This window comes from Chiroxiphia lanceolata, chromosome 11 (genome assembly GCF_009829145.1).
Source record: "Chiroxiphia lanceolata isolate bChiLan1 chromosome 11, bChiLan1.pri, whole genome shotgun sequence".
Taxonomy (NCBI): Eukaryota; Metazoa; Chordata; class Aves; order Passeriformes; family Pipridae; genus Chiroxiphia; species Chiroxiphia lanceolata.
The window spans coordinates 17188626-17215283 of record NC_045647.1 but is presented as its reverse complement, the minus strand read 5'-3'; the positions used below and the strand labels follow the sequence as shown (position 1 = coordinate 17215283).

Genomic DNA, 26658 nt, shown 5'->3' with positions numbered 1-26658 from the left:
TGTTAGAGCCATAGAAAAAAATCTGGTTCCTGTCCCCATAATCCAGTGCTTTTCAAGAAATGAAGCAGGTCACCATCTTTCCCACCTGCCTGTTGATCAACTGTTCCCTTATTCCAGCTCAGTAAGGACCTTCAAATTCCTTCCTTTAATTTCCAGTCCTTCCTTGAGTCCTCTTGGGCTTGTACCACTAAATAATTAAGGGGGCTTTGAGTTATCCACAGCATTTGAGACCAGGGGAACACGGAGAGTCATTTGTCCAAGCCACCTCCAGTTCTCCTGCCTTTCCTGGCAGGTCACTCCTCCCAAACTTGCAGTTTTGTCTCCCATCTCCAGCATTTCTCTCATCTTTGGTATGACTGATCAAGGACAGTTTACAGAAACTACCCTGACTATTCCACTAGGATCTCACTGGTGCTGCTGATGTTTGTATCCCTGGAATGGGACTGCAGTGTTTTAACACTGGTGACCCATATTATGAACTAGTTATAGTGAGTCACCTGCTTCCCGTTTTACAACTGCAAATTCATTTCTGTGTCAAAGCAAATCTGGAAGAATAACCCTGTTTTCAATGACCTGAAGATCCACTGCCTTCATCTGTCACTACAGCTCTATTTTTAGACAAAAATACACACATTTAGGGTCAAGAAACTTAATGGGAATTCAGTAATTTAATTTCTTATTTTGGGAGCTCTGTCCTTTGAAAGAGTTCAATCTTCAGTGTGCCTTTTCCTCAAGCTTATCTTCTGCACAAGGACAAGAGCATGCATAGAATCTAGATTAAATTCAAGTCCAGTTTAGTGAGACCAAAATGTCAAATGGGAATAAACTCCATATGGAAATTAATTAAAAAACCCCAGTAGTTATAAATGCCAAATGAGTGGTGGAATTTAAGTATGGGGAGGTTCCAAGATGAAATCTGACTGCCTGATCCTACTACAATCAAAAAAAACCCAAAATCAAAACCAACCAACCAACCAAAAAAACAAATCCAAAAAGCCAACAACCCAATAAATATTAATTTTCAGCTATTCTGGAAATACACTGGAATCATTTCTCTTGCATAAAATCAGAGATAAACGCATCACAGCAGAGAAAAGAATTAACATTTTACCTTGCTGGGTTCAGATTGAAGATGTGCCACAGTAGTAGCAGCATCTTAAACAAAAGCTCATTTATTCCCTTGCTCCTATGTGCTGTAAGCAACCTTCAATTACTCTAATTGCACCATCTCCTCCTGTGCTAACTCACATCACAGTGAAACCACCTCTTGTGCAGCAGTCAGTCCGGGTTTACAATCACTCTCATGATTAGTAATTGCTAGAGCTACTCAAATCTAGGAACCACTGCTCTGACGAGCAAAGTCAAACAGCTTCTTGTTCATTCACTTGAAAAGAAGGAAGAATGAAAGGAGTGTAGTGTCTCACTTCTTGGCTGCCCTGAACTGACTGAAAAGCAGGACCATCCTGAACTGGCATCTGTCTCTGCAAAAAGGAAGGAAGCCATCAATGGTTTGGGACATTACGTTTTCAGCATGAAAGAGGAGGCAAACAGGGACAAAATTTACTGTTGGGTGAGCAGCAGTGGCATTTTGCCCATGGGGAGTTTTTGTTGTTGGGATTTTTTGCATAACATGCAAAGATGACAACTGAAGGACAGGCCTGGCAAAGAGCTCGGGATGGACTGGCGAGGCCTTGCATTAACTCATGGACAGGTTTAATTACTGGGGGGTGCTGAAAAGCAAAAATCCTGACTGAGCATCAATTTATGAACGCAGGCACAGCATTAATAGATGGATAATGCCAAAGCAGTGGTAGTCTGGAGAGAGCCTGCAGATCAATTTGCTGTTTGAATTGGAAACTGGTGATAAAGAACAGATTAAAAAAAAATTAATTCTTTAACAAAGTCCAGGAGATTGGTTTTCTGAAGCAGGAACAGCAACACATTAGGGCTTCAATCTCCTTAAGCAGAAGGAGATATCTTGTACCCTCCCCTTGCCTTAAATTATGGTTCAGCAGACATTTCTCCCAGAAATAAATACCTCCCCTTCACTCTCTCTATTCCAATATGCTACTGAAAGGGAAATGGTACAAATATGTTCCCTCATTTTTTTTCTTTTCCTCAGTGCTTCCTATTTCCAAAGAAAACTGGGAGAACATTGAAAAAAATCCAACATTATTACAAATACCTCGGTCCGTTCTCAGAAGCTGTATTTAATTGGGGTTTCAGACCCCAACATTTGGCCAATCCCTTCTAAGAATAAAGGTTATTTTAAAATACATATTGGTCCCATGACACATGCAGAAGTGCACAGGGAAAAGGGTCATATGGTAGAGGAGAAGATCATATAACAACTTGTATTTTAGACTTTGATCTTCTGTCAGTGTCTTCCAGGTAAAAAACTCTACCTGCACATAAAAATGTGAAAATGCTGTCAGAGAAGCTGGCAGGAATAAGCTACAAAGACCTGCAGAGCCAGCACAGTTCACCTCCTTTCTGTCCTATCAGTTAAGAAATGGTGATAAGCATGATACTTTTTAATTTCTCCACTACTCTCACAGCAAAAAAAAAAAAAAAAAAAACAAACCAAAACCAAAGAAAAAAAAACCACCCCAAACAAAAAACTCTATAGTCTCTTCTTTTAATGAATGCTGATATGCCTGATAATAATTCTAGAATAAAATTTGAGTTGGCATTTGAGCATCATAAACATTTTAAGATGTTACTGTAAAAGTGCCAATTTTTGTCCCGGATCAATCTCAAGAATAAACTCGACAAACTGCAAGCCCAGGTCATTCAGGATGGAGCCCGGGATGAGCTCATCACTCTCTATGGCAATAGAAACCTTGCCAACACTTGCCTTCAGAATATCCCAGTCGTGCTGTGCACACCACGTTTTGGGCAGTTCAGAGCCATGAAATGCTGCATTATTCTTACCACTGCGTGGTACAAGCTCTACAAGGACAGTACATTGACCAGGTGAATGGAATTACATTAGGAATATGATCAAAGTATTTTCTTAAAGCTGCAAAAGGGAGCTTGTTTCAAAATATTTGTAAGTTAGGAGAGAAACACCACGGAAGAGATCCCTGGGGTTTGGCGGGAGGGAAAGAGAAAACTGAACTACTGTGCCTAAGCCTTCCAGTGTGGCCCAGCTAATATTTGCATGGATTAATTTGAGAAGCTGTTCCTGTATCAGAGAGGAGGTACCCTGACTTAGCACAGCACAAGTTTTCAAGCCCCAGGACAGCAGCATTAGCCAGTTTTCCAGGAAGCAATTACTATTCTCCAACAGCCTGTGTGGAGCCAGAGAGAAAACCCAGATGGGCTGCCATGGCTTTGCAGTCATGGTGCATCCTGCACTACAGGTAACACTAACATTAATGAGGCTGCTTAATTTGCTTGTACAACTTTACACAAGATTCAGGAAAAAAAAAATATTTTCATTCCATTTGCCACAATCTCCCTCATGTTTGTCAACTGCAAGAACATTACTATGCTCAGCAATGGCAATGGTCACTCCAGGACAGCATCGTAGCCTGATGCTTTGGAGAGCACCTGCAGAAACTTTCTAAACAGGACACGAGCTTCACATCAGGCCTTCTGAACTTTTATTTCATGAACATGGTCTCATGGTCAGGAAGAAAGCATGCATGTATATCAATGTTTCAGTCATTTCCCACTGTCATAAATACCAGGTTCATTTTCCTCTGTAAAAAGCTTTTCCAGTTTATCATGATCATCTTTCAGAGTTGCTAATTTTTGCTCATCCTCTTGGAAAAAATCTAGGTCCTTACAGCTGCTGTAAGAATGACCTAATAATAAAGTCTCCCAGAGCTCCACAGAATGAGTCTTCATTCTCAGTGTGAGTGTGAGAGCAAGCCAAAGCATATGTACAGAACGATACTGTGTCTGTGAAGAACTCCATTCCCATTTACAGTGTAAACCAACAGTGTGTTCTGGATCCCAGGGCACAGCAGTGTTTGAGCAATCCATCATCCACAGTGGTCACTGCTGAGCCCTGGAGACAGAGGGATCACCTCTGCTGAACTTTCAGTTTGCTCAGTGTCTCAGCAATGACTCATGGACTGTTTAAAAATCTTCCTTTTCAGGCAAGTGCTCATGGAGTGTGTTTGTTTTTTCCCCCCTTTTCTTTCTGTGGGGGGAGGGAAGGGAGCTCTTTCCTGAGCTGCCTTATCCAGTAGATCTGCAGTAACCCCGGATTCACAAACAAGTGAAGTAAAGTACACTGCTTTGGTTTATGGAGTGTATTTTATAAAGACATCTTAGAGAAAAGAACACAAAATCTGAGAGGGAAATGAATCTGGCCCTGAGAAAACGGCTCCAAGCAACACAGTTTGCTTCCCAGCAAATTCAGGCTTAATGCTCATGAATTATTAAATTACCACACTGGTTGGAAGCCCCAGGGGAGGATTACAGAGCTTACAGTAAGACTGTTACTGCAAACACTGGGTTTCCATAGAAACAGAAAATAGTGAAAATAACTACCTGTCATTTCTCTCTACCACATTTAAGGGAAAGTCACCACAATGTTAAAGCATTATTGGAGCTTGCAGGAGAAAGGTAGCCAAGAACCAATTACATTCTCCTTGGGTTCTCACGACTCTGACACACTTGAACATTTGACACTGTCATTAGGGTTTTTCTGTTATTCCCATCATGAAAGGTGCATATTTGTGTTCTTGAGTGGAATCCTCTCAATTAGCTAGAAAAGGTTTCTATTTTCAAAAAAACCAGAGACTTCAGTCATCTGTTGAGATTCCTCAGTGCCTGCCAAGGCCCGTGACTTTAACTAATGAAAAGCAGGGCAGACTGACCTGCCAGGTGGCAGGAGAGAAAAGCTTTGTAGAGAAGACTTCTAATGTTGGATTACAGGTATTTTGTAGAATAAGTATTTTATCACCATCTCCAACCTGGGAGGATCTAATGGTTCTGAGGGCCAGTACAGCAGCTGTTGTATTTAATTCTTGCTCCACAACCCACATATCCCTGTCACTTGGCTTTGCACATGACAACTTCTCTGAGACACAGAACTGGGCTTAACAGGGAATTTTGCCACAGAAAGAGCTCAAGTATAATGAACAGTATTCCTTACACTGGGCCTTCCTACAGACAGAAAATGACCTGTAACTGCTTTTTCTGAGCTGTGGAGTTCACTGAAACATTTTGACAATGTGTATTTGTCCCCTGCCATTCCAGACAAAAATCTCTTCCAGCTGTACCTGTCCAAGACACATGGTCATCCTTTCTGGGCAGGAAAAGGGAAGAAGTAGTTCAACTGCCTGCAACTAATTGATTTCTTCCTGTTAACAACTAAAAAAATCAACACACCTCTGTAGAAAATTCTGTATCCCTGCCTATTGATCCCTCTTTTGGGGGAAGGAGAGTGATGGTGGCGAGAGATACAAGATAAGATGGATTTTTTTGCAAAAGCTCCTTTTTCATAATAGCTTCATGTCAGTAATTTCATAGGAAATTAAAAAAATAGTAATTTTATAGGAAAGAAATAACATCTCTAATAAAACCACTTACATCTCTTAAAGGAGTTTTCATATACAAACCCAGACAGTAACCATTTCTCTTCCATATCCTACTAACAGGATAGGGGATAAATAGGCAAACCAAGCAAATGCAGATTTCAGAGAGATCTAGGAAATGAAAGTCAGCTGAAGCAACTGGCAGAGAAAATGACACGTCACTCCTTCTGCAACCTATTCTAAAAATCTACACACAAAAGACCCCCTATAAAATACTCCACAGGTTTTAAGTCTTCAGTGATGATCAAACTTGCATTTTCTAGAAGTTACACACTCTATCAGAAAGACTCTTTGTCCCCAGCTGTGTGTGTGCAGCAAACTTCAGAGACCCACCTATTTTCCATGTTATCTGGAGCGACCAGAACAAGGCACTGCTGTGATAACAATATTCCTTAGTGTTTGCTTAGTTTTTGAGGAAGTTCATCTTGAGCAAGATGAAAAACTGATGCTGCTATGAATTATCTACTGCACAAAACTCAGAAATATACTTTCCTTGAAATCCTAAGAACACATTAAACTAAAGCACAGGAGGAACTGATGGAGGATTAGCTATTCCAACAGATCAGATTGCTAGAAGAGGTAAAACTTGAAAGATTTTTTTTCGTGACTAAGCAGAAGAAAAAACTCATTAGTTGGTAAGCCTAATCCTTAGGAAAATTCTCTGAATATTAAAGATAATTCTGAGTGATACAAAGTTATTTTTTCCCAGCAGACAAATCATTATACTGACAGTGAATGAGATAACTTTCTTAATTTAAAATAGCTATGCTATTAAAAACATAACAAAAGGAAAATTTAGCACATAACTGCACAATAAAAGTAAAATATAATTTTCTGCTTCCTTACATAGCAACTGGCAGTAGTGGAGCATGATAATATTTTAAAGCAATTAACTGGGGATAAATACCCACACACTGTCACAGCACTCCCAGAGCCATTACCTGAGAGAGAAACAATATAGAAAAAAGGATCTTCAGGTCAGTTCCATACCCTGGGAGAGAATGCAGTCAAGCTCGTCTGACACAGTTTTTAATGTGGATCTTTCCACATGAACAATTTCTTTTGCAGCTATTCAACTTCAACCAGACTCATCTACCCAGTGGCCCCATCTTCCCTTCTTCTGACCTTATTAATGCTGATATTCCCGTTTATTCTCCACCTGTCCCCTCTCTTCATTCTCAGTTGCTACATCTCCCTCTACCCAAGCAGCATCTGGTGTCTACAATGTGTGCAAGTTCTACAGCTCTGGGTTGGGGCAGGTAGGGTTGCTCTGTGCAGGTCTTCTCCCATTAAGGATCCTGATCCTGCACATCAGAGTTCTGAGGTGAACTCAAACCCCTGCTAAGACAGGACTTGTGGACAATTTGCCATCGCCTTTCCTGAAGTTTGCTCAGTGTTTGAAATGTGGTGGTAATTGTCTACATCAGGAACTGTCACAAGAAAATTATTCAAGATGATGTGTAAGCACGATGAGCACACTGAGCCAGCAGTGTGCCCAGGTGGCCAAGAAGGCCAAGGGATCCTGGCCTGGATCAGGAACAGTGTGGCAGCAGGAGCAGGGCAGTGATTCTTCCCCTGTACTCAGCACTGGTGAGGCCACCCCTGGAGTGCTGTGTCCAGCTCTGGGCCCTCAGTTCAGGAAGGACATGGAAGGGCTGGAGCAGGTCCAGAGAAGAGCAACAAGGCTGGGGAAGGGACTCAAGCACAAGTCCTATGAGGAGAGGCTGAGGGAGCTGGGGCTGTTCAGCCTGGAGAAGAGGAGGCTCAGGGGAGACCTCCTCACTCTCTACAACTCCCTGACAGGAGGTTGTAGCCAGGTGGGGGTTGGTCTCTTCTCCCTGGCAACTATCAGCAAGACAAGAGGGCTCGGTCTCAAGTTGTGCCAGGGGAGGTTTAGGTTGGATATTAAGAAGAAATTCTTTACAGAGAGGGTGATCAGCCATTGGAATGGGCCACCCAGGGAGGTGGTGGAGTCACCATCCCTGGAGGTGTTTAAGGACAGACTGGATGTGGCATCAGTGCCATGGTCTGGTAACCACGGCAGAGTTGGATCAAGGGTTGGACTTGATGATCTCACAGGTCTTTTCCAACCTGGTTGATTCTATGATGTAATTTTAGCTACACTTTTCCTGATAACATTTTTGAGCAGCTGATACACATTTCTATTGACAGTTTAAAAGTAAAGAAAATATGACTAAATGATGATGAGAACCATGGAGCTAATGACCATCACCAAATACAGAGATGAGGGACTCCTGTCAAATCTGTCAGGTAACCTTTGGCAACTTGGTACAGATTTGTACTCTGATGTCTGAATTGGGAATACTGTGTCAGAGACAACTCCTACTGCAGAAAGAGTGAAAATCAAATCCCCTACAAATTCATAATTTCTAACTCCAGCGTTTCAAAGTGGTGCATTTCATTCTATTCTATCTAAACACTGTTACAAACATTTACTTTTTACAGCCTCCCACCACCACCAAATGCAGTACTGTGACTTCTACAGGACCAGACTGTACAAGTGAGCAGCAGCTTGAGGAAACTCTTCCTTTTCTAACACACTCACACAGTGCTCAAACCAAAACCAGTTTGATCATGCCCTGAAAGTTAACCTGTTTACAAGGCCAAGGACACATTTAAATTGATGATGAAGTTGTTCTCCAATATTTTTTCACCTTTAACACCTTAAACTTTTTACGTATTTGTCTGCTAATTTTTAACAGGGAAAAGAATTTGGTTGGAAAGTACCTCAAGATCCGGAGATGAGTTACAAACTGGAAATCACTACCTCCATTGCCTCTGCTAGTTATCACCACACCCCACTGCAGGACAGTATTAACAGCAAAACATTGCCACCCAACAGCCTTGAAAAATAGGGGCAGATGATTTCATGCCAGATGACTTTAGAGTAGCTGAATCCAACTATCATGATGTTCATCAAGAGTGTTTTTTCAGTCCATAATTATGTTTCCAAATCATGTTTCTCTCCTGAGAACTGCTTTGTCAATGGTGCTAAATTCTTAAGGCAGAAGATTTGGGACAGACTGTACTGCTCACATTCTCCCCAACATCCACCCACAAACCGAGTACATTTCCACATGAAACATCTTTCCGTATCAACTATTAGCAACAGCATTAAAGAGAAAGCTTGGGTTTTTTCCTCACTTTGACCACGGCTTTTCCATTTTAACACAAAAATAGATGCTTCCAAATCCCTAAATCCTAGCCCTGTACTGCAGTGCTGGCCAGCTGGGTAGAAGACAGGCTCCTACAGCTCTAGTATTTTGCAGTCACTGTGGGTCTCAGTTTTCTCACATTTCTGCTCGTGTTTTACCTAGCCATCTGCTGAGAAAAAAGGGATTAACATTTTACCCTTCAGTGGGGAGGAAAAGAATGTGAAAAGGCACCTCAATGAAACACAATGAGCTGTTTTATTAAGGGCTAGATGTTAACCTTGCTGATACCTCCACGTACTCTGAGGTAAAGGATCAAAGCAGCATGAGAAAAGAATGAGGCAATGAAGCTGCTTCATGAACTTGAGAAAATTTTGCTTTTTACAGGAACAAGGACTTTCTCCATAATGCAACTAAACCAATAAATGTTGATTTGCATTAGAAAAGCTCCAAGCAGTTATACATTAACCACTGAAGGATAAAGTCCTGCCTCAGAGCAGACACATTTCTCTGCTCTGTGTCTTATTGCCCCAGACAGAGAGGGACAGGGGGAAGTTTGGAATTCTGGTGGAATCTTCAGGAGGAAAATACTCTGTCAATATATCTTTTCCTAATTGCAATCTCCAGTCAAGATCAGCTTCCATTATGATGCTGCTGTGAAACCACCAGCTGACAGAATACAGTAGGACAGACTTCTATCTAACAGATTAATTTTAAGAGCAGATGGGATCATTACAATAATTCAATCTTGTCTACTATATAACACAGACCACACACTATTTAAGCTAATATATCTTTGGGTTTTTTTGCTTGTTTTAAGGAGGGAGAGGCTGAGGCAGATGTTTGGCTTATAAAAATACATATTTTGTAATTCCTTGTTTTTCCCCCCATACCTTTTGACTGGTTTTTGTACGAGCATTTGCTGTGTCTTTCCTTACCTGAAAGTGCAAATGATTTAGGCTTATGATGCATATGAGGACATCAACTTAGAGTGTAAAAGAAGGAAGTATATTCTGGCAGCACACAGTATTTCAAGACAAAATTTTGGACAGGCATTTTACATAAGAGCAAACATCCCTTGTTAGCAAATCATACCCTCAAAGTCTGGGCCATTACCTCCAGTCATGTCTACATTTATCTCTTAAGTAATAAGAAAAAAATATCATAACAACATGGTATGTGCTCACTGTGTAAGGCTGCAGTTACACAGCATAACACCATTTAGATACAGCCCAAAGGCACAATTTAGTATAGATTAAAAAAAGAAAAAAGGTGTGAAATGCTAATCAGTCCAAGCTAATAACAACTCAAATTATTACTACACTGTTACTGTGCCTTCCCTACACTCCTCTCATTGCAGTGCTTCACACTCCCACAAATTTACTCTCTTGAATGATTTTAATTCCATTACTCTCTTTTTTCTTTCTCTTCCTCCTTAAAAAAACCAAGCATTTTACTTTTGAAATAAAATTATTTTAAATTATAATCAGAAGAAGAAATTATACTAATTCCACGTGGATGTTTCTCTTATACTGACAGCAAAGAGAAAGAATAAAGATCTGAAGAAAACAAAATAAATTTAACTTAACAGTGAATTATTAATGAAGGCCTGCAAAAGGAAATGAAAGGAATGGTTTGAGAGAAGCAAACAAAAAAAAAAAAGAATGTTGGAAGGTGAAAAGCTTAGATAACTATTTGATTAGGCCCTGGAGAAACAGAATTTTTTTTAAAAAAAAAAGGAAATATGATAAAACTCAGTGGATAGAATATTGTGCTCTGTATCAGTGCACTCAGTGAGGTGTTATGGAAATGAGACCCCTCCAGGAAAAGGGTGGGAATCTGCACAGACAGGAACTAGTCACAGCTTTCAAGGTCAATCACTGTGCAACACCTTTCCCCCATTTCATTGAGCCCTACAAGAAATGGGTTATCCATACATAGATTCATATACACTTCCTAAACCTGATCATCATCTATGACTCCCAGAAATTTCCCATGCTTTAAGAGTCTTAAGGGTCCAGCTGGGAACTACTTAAACAGAAGGAGTATGTGGTTCTGCATTTGCAGGTACATTTATTTCTCTGCTTAACCCTTTCCCCCACCTCCAACTTACATAAATTGCCTCAAAGCTGCCTCGACAGTACGAAACTGTCAAACAAAATCTACTGACAAAAAACACACTGAAACACCCAGACACCAAAAATGCAACAGGACTCTAAGTTTTAAGTATTTGCCACACTTCTGAGTGAGGTAAGTTCAGATTCTTACCATTAACAATCATTTTTCCTGACAGAACTTACGGATAAAATAAGGTGCAATCTTAAAAACTTCTGCAGTACTGAAAAAGTTACAGTAATGTAGACCCACAAAATGCACTGTGAGGATCAGACTAAGCATTGCCCATGGTTTCCACCCTTCTTTGGGTAAATTGTGGGGGTTTTTGCTAGCATTTAGCTTAGGTAAACCTTCTCTCATGTTCCCTGGGACTCTGTAAGGCCATGTGGGAAGCATGTTCTACTGTACTCCCCATCCTTCATGGGTCCTTAAGTAATGTTTCCAGAGTACATTTTCATTAACTTTAAACTTTTCCAGCTTTAGGTTGCATGTCCATAATATAGGCTCTTTAGGCACACTGTACATTTAATATATCTCAGAGTAAACTGTATCAAGCTCTTAACAAGAGGTGCTGGGAGCACCATAGAGAAGCACTACAGCAGCACAGAGTAGAAGAGAAGGCAGTTCTAAAAGTGAGTTAACAGCCACCTATCCATATGTAATTTCTTAATTTGATTTAATTTCTTAATGTGATGGCTTCTAGGAAATCTTTTTATATGTTAACTGAAGCAAAAGAATGCAATATACTGCAAATCTGCTAAGGAATATTGGTTTCCAAAAGAAAAAGAAAAAAAAAAAAGATCACTTCATGAAGACATTGCAAAAATAGTTACCTAGATATTGGAATGAGGCATATTGGGATAAGGGATGTTAATAATTAAAAAAAGAGATATAAAGCAGAAAGGAGAAAATATAATGCACACTATGGTGTTCACTGAAGAAACATGTTCTTGTAAGCCTTGTAAGTGAAAAGCTGATTACAAGGCAGATGGTACAAGAGCAGCAAACTGGGACCAACCCACCTTTTGAGCACTGCACAGAGCAAACCAAAGAACGGACCCCCAGTGCCTTTTAGTGCACACTTTACAAAACCACAACATAATGACATAAAATCTGGAGCATTTCCTTACCATTGTAACCCTGAGTTGCCAATCTCCACTGGATCCACATCTAAAAATACGTATAGTTACCTATTGCTGCTACTGCCACAACTGCTCAAGCTGAAAATAGTCATTAGTTAAACCAGCCACTTAGTTAAAAATATTAACGAGTTAAACCACCAGTTCTTAGTTACCTTTTCCTCGTGCCACACCACACAGTGCCCTACTGAGCACCTGGGCCACGTTTTCCTTTGTCCTCCAGCTGCTGCCAATGACCAGCAGCCCTGTGTGCACGTGTGTGTATCTTGCTCTCCCTCTCCACATTCAAATCCAGCTGAGCTTTCCCTTTTCTAATTCTGTCCCTGCACACCCAGGCTACTTCTTATTTCCCCCAGGTAGCTCAACTGCTGCATCTGCTTGACTGTCCACACACCAGAAGGGACCATCCTGAGTGTCCAGAACGTCACACTGAGATAAAATGACAGCATGAAAAGGCACCATGGGCAAAGGAGCAAGCCAACACACAAAAACCCCCAGGTGGTGGTGACTTGGACTGAACAGACCAGCTGAAAGGTGGTGAGATCTTCTCCTAACACAATGTATTAACAAGAGGGGACCATAAGCAAACATATGCCTTGTACAGACACCACAGGGAACATTTGGTCCCTCAACAAAAAGGCTCAACATATTCTGTATGAGAAACACCCACGTGGACTTTCTCTGTCAACCCTATCAACACCACCCTGGGCACTCAGCACATCTTCCAAAACCTCCAGTCACAAGGTCTTTATTAAAATGGGCATGGGAAAGGCACAGCAAGTAGGAGTAGCAGGTGGGGGAGTTACAAGCAGAAATATGCACAACACCATTTTTCCATGCATAATTCCTCATTAGGCCCCAGACTTTCAAATTCAATCACATCAGAATTTCTTTTTTGTTCTATTCACTCTCCATAATTGAGGATATTTCTAAACGACAAGAAACTTTTAAGTCCCAGTGGTGTAAAGTAGGGAAACTGGTTTAAGACGCAGACAGATAAAAAAAAAGTTTACATGTTTGAACATAAACTTTATAAAGAAAAATAAGACTAAAATTTATTTATCTTTTTCCATACTCAAAAGGCTGAGAGAATTTGGACTGTTCAGCCTGGAGAAGAGAATACTTCAGGGTGACCTAATTGCAGCCCTGCAGTACCTGAAGGGGGCCTACAAGAAAGATGAAGAGAGATTATTTACAAGGGCCTGGAATGACAGGACAAGGGGGAATGGCTTAAAAATGAGAGAATAGGTTTAGACTGGATATTAGAAAGAAATTAGGAAGACATTCTAACAGTGGGGAGGCCCTGGCACAGGTTGCCCAGAGAAGCTGTGACTGCCCTGGGAGTGTCCAAGGCCAGGTTGGGGCTTGGAGTAACCTGGGCTAGTGGGAGGTGTCCCTGCCCATGGCAGGGGGTGGAACAAGGGGAGCTTAAAGGCCCCTTCCAGCCCAGGCCATTCTGTGATTCCATGATACTTGGGACTTTTCAAGCCTATTTTCAGAGAAAACCTGCTACCGTGCTTTTGAATGTGTGATTTTTTTAAGCTCTGCATAATTCCATGCATTTCCTGGGAAAACAGAGCTGTTGTTTGCATAGGAAGCCAAACCTCACTGCTTTACTGAATTTAGTTTATTTCCACCCATCAAAATCATGATGAAAAAATGATAAAAATTTAAATATATATCTTATTTGTGGCATCCATCCAGCATAAATAACTGCCCTGGATCACTCTTTCCACCACTTTCCAGCTCTTTTAGAGCAGCTTCATCCAGCCTGTATGTCCCTCTGTACCATATCAAGTTTAATGCTTCTCTTCAGTTGAGGCAGGAGGTGCATTCCCATATAACAGAACAAAATTAGTTGGCTCTGATGTGATTTGTGTTTGACAAATCTGTGTTGACTTTTACTTATCGTCTTGTGGCTTCTCAGTGCTAACAAGTAGTTTATTTGTTCTGCAACTTTTCGCATTTGCCATTGGATTGCAGCTGACCTTCTTAGGGAGATTGAGGCAAAACAGCCATTAAATACTCCAGCTATCTTGGAAACATCTGCTCATGGCTTAAAGTCCCCTTTAATCTCTTCAGTTATTTCTTGATTTTGTAATTTATTTATTTTTTTTGCTGCTAAAGCATTACAGAACTATCCTTTTTGTTTTTTGGTTCTCGATCTCTTTTGCTAATTGTATTTTTTTTCCTACAAGTTTGTCTTTTCCCATCCCTTCATACCAAAACAATTTGCTTCTGTGCTCTTCAACAGTATTGCTAAGAAACCAACAACTCTCAAATTTCTTTTCTCCATATCAGTTTACCTATCTTTGTTTGATGTTTATTGACACCCCCCACATGGAGTTTCGCCATCTTTACATCAACATTTTCATTCCTTCCTTTTTGATGTTACTATCAACTGGTTCATTCCATGATCATTCATCCCAAGGCACACCTCTCAATGGGGCTCTACTTCCTCACTGGATCAATTATCACATTACTTTCCTCTAACTTCCACACAGCAGACAAACTGAGGTAGAAAAGTTTAGTAACAAAGATTATGTTGCTAGACTAACGGCTCTGGTATGTAAGAAGATGGGACTTTTTTTGTAACCAAAAAAAGAATCCCAAACAGTTTAAAAAAAGACAAAAAACTTTAATCCCTTTTGACCTGAGCCATTAAGTTCTATGCACTTACAAGTGCATATTCATGTGAATATTTATATTTCTCTCAGACTAAAAATTATGTAACTTTTTCCTTGTTTTTACCTATAGGTCTTACCCCTCTAACAGCAGCATTGTTATTCTTGCTGTGCAGAGCTCCCCACTGTCATCCTTTGTCTACTCCTCCTTTTCTGACAGCACAAACCACTAAACACAGTAACATATTTGTATTCAGAACCTGAGAACCACCTCAAACTGTATTTCAGCTGTTGTTTCAACCTTCTGATTGCTAACCCACAACTGGTACCTGCTGTTACTTCAGCCCCTGAAAAACACTGCAAATGTCACCAATTCCTCACTTAACTAACTGGGAAATAACTCTTCCCACCAGCAGGTTCAGTGAGGTTTGTAATCTAGCACATGTCCAAAGCAGTAACGCTGAAAGCCACTCAGCCTCCAGCAGGAGCAGTTTGGGTAAGCAATTTATCAACCTCAAAACCATTTCAGAAGTGAATTTGTCCCTTTCATTTAGAATGCAGTGAGTAGAAGCTTTACTTGTTGTTTGCCTTTTTTTTTTTTACCTTAATGTACTATATCCTGAGAGGAAAGAAAATCTTTTCAAGTAGATATAAAAACATCATTCTAAATTTGTAGCAATGTGTGTCTGTTTTCCGGGTTCTTCTGTAAAACAGAGCTCAGCCTCATTACACATTTCTTCCCCAGCACTCCCTGGGACGTAGGAAAATGTAAAAATTATGCTGTTTTCACTGCAGCAGATCACTGATGCTTAATACAAAGAGCTAAATAATAACATCTGTTTGCACATCAAAGCATTAGTATATAGATTTAAATATGCCTGAACCACTCTTTGTGTTTTTTCTCATTATAACTATTATTTTATTTTTTTATCACAGGCAAAACCCCTTCTTAAGGCTTTCTATTCAATGTTTACATACTATGCAAATGCAGCCCAAGACAACTCATCTCCTTTCAAAGCAATTTCTGCTGGCAGCAGCTTGTCCACTTGTCCCTTCCTCTTCCCTGCAGCTCTCATCTAAATAATTTGTTATTTTACTGCTCGGTGGTAGAGACTGATAAATTCAGTGTATTTTTTTGGTTTGGTTTGCCAATTTCACCTTTCTCTTTTAACAGCTATTTTCTGGTAATTCTCTTAACAGAGGAATCGTAGGCATGAACTTCTGAACTGCATCAACTGGAGAGTGTCCAAAGGAGAGCTACGAGGATGATGATGATGAGTCTGGAGAGATCTCTGCTCTCTGTGACCAGTGACAGGACTCGAGGGAATGACCTGGAGTTGTGTCAGGAGAAGATTAGGTTGGATCTCAGGAAAAGGTTCTTCCCCCAGAGGGTGGCTGGGCACTGAACAGGCTCCCCAGGGCAGTGGGCACGGCCCCAAGGCTGCCAGAGCTCCAGGAACTTTGGACAATGCTCTGAGGGACAAGGTGGGATTGTTGGGGTGTCTGTGCAGGGCCAGGAGTTGGACTGGATGATCCTTGAGGGTCCCTTCCAACTCAGGATATTCTATGATCAAAACAAGTGTTTCTCACTTGAGGGGTAAAATAAGCATCATGTTCTATCAGGTTGTGCATTCTTGCAATATTCTATGGAACAATCTACAAGTTGCTTAAATAAACAGTGGTAGACATATTTATAAGATGTAACCAAGTCATCAGAGCTTCCCAATATAGACCAATTTTACAGTGGGCTGTACTCTGAAGAGCTACAAAACTGTTATCACTCTGCTCTAAACTTTCTTGGATGAGCATTATTCACATACTAATGTTCTTCTGAAGAGAGGAAAGAATATTTTTTGGCTATTCCCTTACTTTGGAACAACTCTAAATCTAATTTGCTGCAAACTGGGAGATTTTTGACTATGGCAGCAAATATGGTTTGTGCTGACTGTCAGGACATGCCTTAACCAAAAATCAGAACACCCCACAGACTGCTGTACACTTCAGACCAAGTCACACCTACTAAATTTCCAAGACACAACATAAATGCTGCAATACCCTTCTATGTATTCTGCTGTTTTCAAAACACACAGTTGTAAAGGAGAAATCCAGCACATCTCATGTTTGTGAACAGTGGTACCAATTAGCTCAATGTACTGCGAGCACAGACAGGGGATGAACGTGAATAGTTTATACTGATGGCAGCAGAGCGATGCCAACAAGCTTTTCTGTGACAGGCCTGTAAGGCAAGGAGTGGAGGAGCGTTAAAGAGCCTCAATTCATCACCCAGGCACACAGCAGTGCTCTCAAACCCCTCCTACAGCCTGGCCCTGCCTGTATTAGTGATTCTTAAGCAACAGCCCTAAGAAGGCAGCTACGAGACACCAAGACCCTCAGTAACTCTGGAGGCAAAGTCAGAAACCTAAACAAAATCCAGCCATTCTGAGCCTTTAATGCTTCCCTAAATTTCACATGCAAAGACCACTATTACTGATATTCCCACATGTGCATTGCAGGGCCGGCAACTTATGATTTGCCAGCTCTGTCCTTTCAGCTGTGTCACAGGAACAGACCCCAGGTTTTTTCTCCAGTGTGTATCTTTCGTACAGAACTGTTTCCCTAGGGAGCTTTTCAGTTTTTTGACACACCCCTACCTGATCTGTTTGCCTTCTCGGACATCGTACAGAGAGAAAAAGACATCTGTGTCTTCTCCAATTGTGTTGTAGGTGAAGCTCTTCAGGCTGAGGAAGAAGTGGTGAGGCACTGGCATGCGACAGGCTTCCCCGTGGCGCTGACGGATGGTGTCCACCTACCCAAAACCAGGGAAAATCACTTGTGCTTCTCCACAAACAAAGGACACGTGACCAAGCTGATCATTTTAATTGAGATTCTGCTCTCCTTTCTCCATCAGAGTTTAATCTCAAATATATTCTGCCTCAGATACGTGCTAGCTTCAGTTTTCTTCCTCTGTTTTTTCCACTTATAATTTCAATAGTTTGAGAAACCAGGATAACCGAGTAGATATGAAATATATGGTTTACGCATTTGAAATTTGATTTTATCAAGTAAACCAAGTCAATCCTATTTCTCAGATTTTGGCTTTATTCTAGTAGTGAAAATGAACTATAATAAGATGTGCTAGGGTGGTTCCTGATGATTTCCATTTAAAGTAGATGGACTTTAGTGGAATTTCCATTAAAGCAGATGGACTTCAAAGCATTTTTAAGAATAACATTTATTCCATTATTTCTTTTTAGCAGCTTCAATTCATTTACAATGAATGTCATTTATATTACAATGTCATTTATGTGGCCAGAGGATGAGGGCAGTAGCCACTCCCTTGCGCTGGGCACTGGTGAGGCCACACCTCAAATCCTGGGTTCAGTTTTGGGCCCCTCACTGCAAGAGAGACACTGAGGGGCTGGAGTGTGTCCAGGGAAGGGCAACAGCACTGGGGAAGGGTCTGGAGCACAAGTCCCATGAGGAGCAGCTGAGGGAGCTGGAGGGTCTCAGCCTGGAGAAAAGGAGGCTCAGGGGGGAGCTCTCTGCAACTCCCTGACAGGAGGGGGGAGCCAGGCAGGCAGGCTCTGCTCCCAAAGAACAAGGGGGGATAATTAGAAGCAAATTTATGCTTTTAGTTTTATACCCCTTTGCACCTATTTATACTGATCTTAATGAACAAGTTGCATGAATATCCTAAGCTCACGAGGCTCTCTAGACAGGTACAAGCCAACAAAGAAAATCTCAAAATTTCCAGCCTTCCAACTCAAGATTTGTACTGGTTTAAAAGGAATTTTGTTCTGGATTTTAAATTAAAACCAAGTAAATCCTCATTCTTTTAAGGACAGGCACCTATGGAAGCACAGACTTCTGTACAGATCAAAGGCAGATCCCACGACCAGGAATGGATTACATTACTACAGAAAGGGTATGTGAGGCAGAAGCCACTAAGCCACATGTCAGCAGGTAGAAAGAAGAGTCACGTGGGCAGAGTGAGGCTTTTGATCTCTCTACAGAAGATGATCTTTTAAGAACAGTCAGAGCTAAAGAAAAAAGACCTAAATGGAATTTGAAGAAGGACCTTAGTGACTTGAATATTTGAGGATCTTCTGAGGAAGCGTTCTATGGGTAGGGACTTACCCAATAATCTCCATCATACCTTTACATATACTTAAAAACAATAAAAAGTTTCAATGTGGGTGGTATTTACCTGTGACGTGCTCTGCTGGACACTGTGTCTACTTGACAAATGCTGTGGAGACACAAAATAGTAAAATTTAAAACTTTTTGAAAGTAATATTTATATTTGTGTAGCATTAAAACAGTAATTGTAAAATATGACTTCTAAAATTATTACCAACTTTACATGGCCTTTTTTCACAGTATATCATCACTCACAAGGCCACTAGCTTCCCTAAAGGCTTTTCTCAGTTAAGCCATTTCTTAGCCTAACTACTTCACTTTATAGGGGTGTTTACCCTAACTTTTAAAGGAAATGGCAGTCACAAGCTAGGAAGAATTTCCAACAGTGTAAAAGCATTTCTCAAGAGTTCATCACCCTATACTGTATAATCCATGTGTTCTCTTGTTAAACAGGGAGATACCTCACCACTAATCCTCATCTACCAGTATATCTATGAAAAGGTGCATTTGTTAAAAAAAAAAAATCAGACATCTAGAATGAAAGATGGACTTTAGACTTTGTTTTAACCTTTTGCTCTAATCAGAAGATGAAATCCTGATAAATGGCTGAAGACTCCTCTACAGTTTCAGTTGCCCAACACCTGTAAAGAAGCATCAGCATAACGAGCTACATGTCCAAAGGGGAACTCAGAGGATGATCCTGTATTTAGAGCCCTTTATGCTAGAAGGAGATGTTATAATCAGAAAATGGACTGCAAGACTCACTGAACCCATTTAATCTCCAAAGGGAGATTTAAATACTAATCTAAATTGAAAAGGTTTCAGAGAGCTTTAAAAAAACATACCCTTAATGACTCTGCCATGCCTGTTCCCTGCTCATCATCTCAACATCAGCATGTCAAACTGAAATATTACCATTGACACTACCACACCTTATTAAACATTCTCTTCATTTGGCCCAACTCTCTCCCCCTCTATTACAAACCCAACATCTTATTCTGACCAAACATTTACACTCTGTAGCATAAGGAGTAGATTGACTGCCAAGAAGGGCCCTGTATCCAACACCAGTGAGGCCACACCTTGAATCCTGGGTTCAGTTTTGGTCCCCTCACTACTAGATTGGATATTAGGGGAAATTTCCACACTGAAAGCATTGCCAAGCATTGGAACAGGCTGCCCAGGGCAGTGGTGGAGTCACCAACCCTGGAGGGATGCAAAACATGTGCAGACATGGGGACATGGTTTAGTGGTGGCCTTGGCAGTGCTGGATTAATGGCTGAGCTCAATGATCTTAAAGGTCTCTTCCAAACTAAACAACTCTGATTCTAAATGGCATATTTTGACACCTGTTCACATTCACAGTTATAAAAATGTCCTCTTTCACACTGTCAGTAAAAGAGATAATGATCTCCAGCTCCACTGTTTGTCTAACTACTGCATCTTCTTCTGAATGTCAAGAAATCCCCTAAGTTTAGGTGGTTGAGTTGGGTATTGAATCTTCTGGCACCTTCAACCACTCAGAATCAGCTGGCATATTTAAGCTGCTCAAGGTGTCCTGTCCTGGTTTCTTTTGACTAAAATTCATCTTTAAATCCAAGTAAAAAAGTGGGTGAGAAACTCAAGCAACATAAATACGAGATGTGGTCCGAAGAGCTCCAGTTTCCTCAGTGAACACAGCTGCTCACAGAGTGTACACTGAGGTAAATCTGTAACAATAAGTGGCCAAAAAAACAACCAGGTTTTACATTTTTCCACAATCAAAAGATTAGATTTCACTAACTCTGCTTTTATGTTTCAGGACCACGCTATTATAATACAATCACTGACTGAGTTACTTTCACACACCCTTGCTAAGCAAAGTGCCCAAAGTGTACATGCTCTCCTAGAAGCCATTTTTGGGTACTTGGATAGGAGGGTGACTGAAATGTGGATTTACCAAGGGTAAATCATACTGGATCAAGCGATTCCTCTGGTGTAAAATGACCTGAACAGTAGATGAGGGAGGACTAGTGGCTGTTGTCTATCCTCTGCTCAGCAAGGCCCTCACCACAGCATTCCTGTACCCATGTTGTAAAGGCACACCTGGATGAGCAGACTGACTATACTGGTCCAAAAAGCCCAATAAACAGTTGGATTGTCAGGCTCCAAAGGTAGTGGCTGATGGTGTGTATTCTTTAGAGGTCTGCCCTGAGACCTCTGCAGTCTCATCAATTCCCAGATGGCCTTAAATCGGGGGCAGCAGACTGGCAGGGTCCTACTAAAGCAAGGCAAACATAAGTCAAGAGAGAACTCTGGCAGCAAGGACCTTCAACAATTTACTGCTTCTATTAACAGGAATGTAGCCACTGTCACTGAGGGTAACATTTATCCCCTTTTACTCAGCATTCAGTCAACCCCAGTTGAATTATGGCACCGTGCTCAGCCAAGGACAGGGGAGCAGCTGGGAGCTGGAGTGCAGGGTGACTGAGGAGGATGGAGGGAATGCAGCATTCCGAGTCTGGAGAAGGGAAGGTCTGTAGGTGACCTGAGGGCAGCCTTCCTATAACTATGAAGTTACCATCAAGTTGAGACAGGCTCTTTACAGAGCTTCTCAGCAGCCAAAATACTGCAGGTCATCAACTACAACATGGGATATCCCAACTTTCCAAAAATAACCCCATCCAGGCAGTCAGGCGTTAGAGCAGGGACCCAACCTCTTTCCTTGAAGAATTTCAAGATCCAACAGGACAAAGCTCTGAGCAGCCTGGTCTGAATTCAATATTGACTTTGCACTGAGAGCAGGAAGCTTGACTAGATCTCCCCTGAGGCCCCTTCCAACCTGAACAGTCTGACAAGGTGATATAAAAATAGGACTGCTAAGAAATTATCCATCTTCCTTCTAGAAAAAAAAAATAAATCAGTCTTATTTTTCCCAAAAGGGAGTTGCCTGGTAAAGTTGTGCAAACTTTAACAGATAAGATGTTCAGTATATCTTTCCTTACTGAAGTGCTTTCTGATGCTTAAACTGATTCCTTGCTATTGTAACCTCAGTCTACTGATTTTTGTCTTATCCATCATTAGGATGAAAAGATTAATTAATTCAGCCTGTGACTCCATTATAATACTCAAATCTCCCCTACAAAACCACTTAAGCTTGTAGTGTCCCAGCCTGTACTTCAGAGAGAACAATCAACTGCAGAAGTTCAAACCTTGCACTGACGATTCCCACTTGTAGACTACACTTTTTGTATAATTGCTTCAATTCCTCTACATTATTTGGAATTCTGACCCTTTAGTCCCATGAAAGAGTCAGACACACTACTTCCAACTTTGTGGAATTTACATATTTAGTAAGCAGACTCCCTATTTCAGCATCTAGTCCTTAATTAAACATGAAATTCAGCAGATTCATCCCTCCTCCTATTTGATCAAATTATTGACAAACATTCTTCACTTCTTTATTTTTTTTTGAGTATGGGTTTTCTAATTAGCTCTGTGTTTACAGTAATTTCATCTAAAACTAACGACTCTAGGAGAATTCCAATTAAAAAAACCCCAAACATTTAAAACCTTTATGAAAATTGAAATATGGCATCAGCTGCTTTTCCTCTATCCACTAGACTTATTTTTGTTCTGGAAGTACAGTGTAACTTTTAAAAATTGCTTATTTTGAAGAATTTCATGCTCACTGTTACTCCTCTTCTTGTTGCAAATAATTGATGTTTTTTACCCCCAGCATTTTTTACAGGCAGATAACTATTAGCTTCTCTTCCTCCAACCCCTTTTTTTCAAGGTGTAAAGTTTGCTTGCCCTTTGTTGTATTCTGGAACCTTACCCACCTTTCCAATGGTTATCACTAACATGTCTGATGTGGCTTCTCTAGACATCCCAACTGACATGTACATAGTTCTCAATCCCCTGGAACTGATCACTACTACATAAAGTTACCACCTTATCAGAATTCAGCAGGGCAAGGACATTAAATGCCACAGGATTTTCTTGCACCATGTGCCAACTGGTTTCCCCCAGTATAAAACATTTCTTTAGTTTCCCAATTACTTCCACATTATTTATATAAAACTGTTTCTTGATACAATTGACCATATTTGCCTGTTATATTGAATTTGTGCATTGCTTTTCTAATTTTTCTATTTACTCATCTGTGCTATTCTACTACACTTTTCTACAATTCTGTTCTTCTACTCTTGCTCTTGGTAACCTCAATATCCCTTTCACTCTAATGACTGAAGGCAACAAAGAATTCTTAATTTATCCAACTTCCCTTCTTAGTGAGAATCTTGTGGTTCTTAATTTACTGAAACAGGTATCAATTCTCCTTCCCTCTCTCCTCCCATCAAACTTCTTTGTCAGGATATCTTATCTACCAATATGAGTTTTTAGTGTCATTCTTCGTCCTCCCTTTCCTGACAATGCTTGCTAAGTGAATCTCATCATTACCAAGTCAGTCTCAAACTGCTTTTTATCTTCATATTCTCATCTGACTTCTTCCTGGGGTTTAGAACCAAATGTACACAAACAACAACCAAAACAGAAACACAACGAGATTTCACGTGCTTTCCTGCACAGTTTGTGTCCAGCTGGTTTCCTTTTCTACCAGAGTTCTGGGCAACTGAATTATCATCTTCAAGTTTTATAACTATGCCTTCTTACCGATCACATTTTCCATCTGAATAAAGCATAAGCAGTTATGAGGTGATGGCAGCATTAATCTGAAACCATTTTGGAACTTTATTTATTAGGAACTCTGGTAAACTTATGGTATTTCTTTCATACAGTTGGAAGAAATGGCTGAGCTGTAGCAGTTACACAGCCAACAGCTGTGCCTTTCATGCACCTCCCACAGACACACACCTAAAGCAATAAATTTATAAAACAGCTAAACCTATTGAATCACCAGCTTTGAACATTTCCAATTTTTGAAACAACTTCAGACATTTGTGTCTTGTGACCCCCTTCACTAAAAAATGCCATCCAAGTGTTTCTGACATTCTGCAGGACTTCGTGTTCCTAAATGACAACTTCAATCCAGCGGCAACTCCAGCACGGAGCTCTGTGGCAGAATTCTGAGAACACATTTTCCCACCATTTCAAAAGCAATATAAATTTTTAAAGTGTTCTGTCGTGCTGGTAAAAATCACAAACACTGCCATACGAAAAGGGCAATTTGGTTTCCTTCAGGAGCAAAGCAACAACCCCTGACAAATGCTGCTCGTTCTGCAGCCACTGTTCTGCTTCATAATGAGTAACCTGGAGAAACAGGATGGACAAGGCCTCAAAGCACAACAGTTCTGACAAGGAGATGAACACAGTATCGTACAGTAGTCACAAATATACTTAGCAATGAAACATGAGAGTTAAAAAACATGTTCAGATTTGGAGACTCTAAATTTACCAAGGAGAGCGATGCTAAGTCTAATGACTCAGTACAAAGTGCCTGACAACGAACTGTGACAGAGAGGAAAGCCTGGTGTGTCCCCTCCTCCATGGCTCTGCTAACACGAGACTGTTCCCCGTGTTACATTTAACATTCCACAACCCTGCAAACAGGAGAAAGAAATTTGGCTCTCCCAACTATTCCTGCAAATGTACAGTGTCAAACCTCGCTGCTCATTTGAGAATCCTTTCAGTGTTTTGCCAGGAGTAAGGAGGATTCTCGCCCTGCGGTTTTGTTAAATAATAAAAACAATCCCCAAACCACATAAAAAACCCCAAACCTTTAACTACCTAAAATCACCGATATTCCCTTCCAGCAACTTCTAACAAATTTTGTGTTACAAAACCAACAGTTTTTCAGCTGCTTGGGTTCCTGAAATTGCCTCCTGACATGAGGTAGATGTGATCAGACAGCACTGTCTTCTTGAATCTCCAAACTGCAGTAACAGTGAAGTGTGAAGTGACGAATGGTTGGGTCCTGATACCAGCCCAGGATGGAGCAGCACAAAGTGCTGGGGACGTTCTCTTCAGGACTTGAGTGACATAACCAGACTGCTCTGATAATAAATACTGGTTATTTGCAGTACCCCAAGCATTCAGAGTAAAAAAACGTGCAGAATGAAACACTGAGTAATAAACCAGTCCTTCTAGCAACTAATCTTGCATTCTCCTAGTTCCTTACCGATTGAATTTGGTACCAAGTTATTTCCATAACGTACTGAAGGAAAACTCTGGCTTTGATAGTACCAAACTCTCCTCAGACTATGGCAAATTAGGAACAAACATTAAAAATTAGCACTACAGAGTGATGTACTTCCATATTTCTTAAGTAACAATTCTTATTTTTTCCATGAAATCCACTGTTAAATGGTGCAAATAATCCCAACCAGCAACAGCATCAGACTGCTTACAAAACATGCTTTTGTTTCAGGGAAAAGTACATCTTGCATATCAAAAAACTCCACCTAGACATAGACCTATCACTCCCTAATCTTACACAGCCAAAAGTCAAATTCATTTTAAAATAGAAAATTAAAAGTTTACTAGAAGTGAGTGGCATTATAACAGTACTTATGTAGAAAAGCTACTGTTTTCTTTGGCAGACATCAAGCTGAGAAGTTGTATAAAACAATTACTGAGGTTTTCTGTTTGTGTTGTTTCGGGGGTTTTTTGGATAAAATAGCATCTGAGGAAGGGTTTTCATTCACTTTCCTGCATTTTACATGCTGTTTACATGCTGGACATTACATGCTGTTTCTCCCTTTAAACAGTCCAAACCAAATTATCTGTATTATTCCCACTAACAAAGAACCCAAACACAGTTAACTTGTAAAATGCACACTGATGACTTTACAGTTCATTAATGGCACAATTCACATTTCCAGAACAACTGTAACTTCACTATAGGACTGTAATAATGACAGAATTTGGAATTTACTCCAATAAAGGAATTAAATACCTCACCTGAAAACCCAAATATTCTTATTCAAAAGCACCACATGTATTTTCTAAAGGGCACTGCCACACAACAGAGATGCCCTTAACATTCAAGGATTAATTTTGCTTAAATTTAATTATTCACTGGTCTCCCTCCCCTTTTCTGTGAGATCAAAAATCTATGTAACAGGGCAAAGGTGTTTATTATCCATGCAACTCCTAAAAGCAGACTTTTCACTTAATTCTTCATTCCCAAATCTCCTGAAAGAATCAAATATCAGCTCTCATGGATATTCTGGACTCAGAGAAACCTTCACCAGTTTTCACACCATGTTACTTTATAAATTGGGATTCAAATGTATCTAAGCATGCCATTTCCAAAAGAAAGTTGCTTCATTCTCATTAAATTCAGGGTACCAGAGACACTGTTGTGGTGGTCAGGATGCACATGAAGACGACTCAGCCTACAGCACCATTCAAGAAAACATGTAAGAGTGAAGAAAAAAAAAACTTTCCCTTCTTTCCCCCCCATAGTCAAAACCCAGAGGCATCTCCCACAGATTTCTTACCATTTTATAAAGATCTGAAACACTGATCTGATCTGAATCCACAACCTCAAAGTCCTTCCGAGGAACTAAATCCAGGCCCAAGTGTCTGCAAAGAGAAGGAAGGAGCAGAGGTGAGTGTAACACATCAGTGTGCACTGTGACCTGCCACATGTGCTCCCAGGGGCAGGGAAATACAAAATTAATTCAGTCTTACTGCAACTGTGAATCAGTAAACAGACACCCTTCTAAATAAAATTAATTATCAAACAAAAACCCACCATGAACTTGTTACTTTTTGTCCCTGACCTCAGTGGAGCTCCAGCAATTACTGCAGGGCGAGGCTTTTGGCCAATATGTTGGTGCAGTACCCAAAACAAGGTAATTTCAAACATGGGAAAGTCGCAGGCAAATAAAGCTTGTACTCTGGTTTCTGCTGCAGTATTTGAGTAAGTTCCTTCACCAAATAATGAAGAAGTTCCATTAGCAGCCCT

General features: G+C 40.5%; 1 protein-coding gene across 10 annotated transcripts in view; it reads right to left on the bottom strand.

Moving 5' to 3' along the window:
- DOCK3 (dedicator of cytokinesis 3) overlaps window positions 1-26658 on the bottom strand; it is a 192389-nt gene that overhangs the window by 97690 nt on the left and 68041 nt on the right. For all 10 annotated transcript variants that reach the window (XM_032699099.1, XM_032699096.1, XM_032699100.1 and 7 more), the window contains exons 7-9: window positions 26189-26273; window positions 18814-18855; window positions 17258-17412 (exon numbers count right to left, since the gene is read on the bottom strand). In XM_032699099.1, coding sequence (XP_032554990.1) covers window positions 17258-17412; window positions 18814-18855; window positions 26189-26273 — 282 coding nt within the window. The remainder of the gene's footprint in view (window positions 1-17257; window positions 17413-18813; window positions 18856-26188; window positions 26274-26658) is intronic.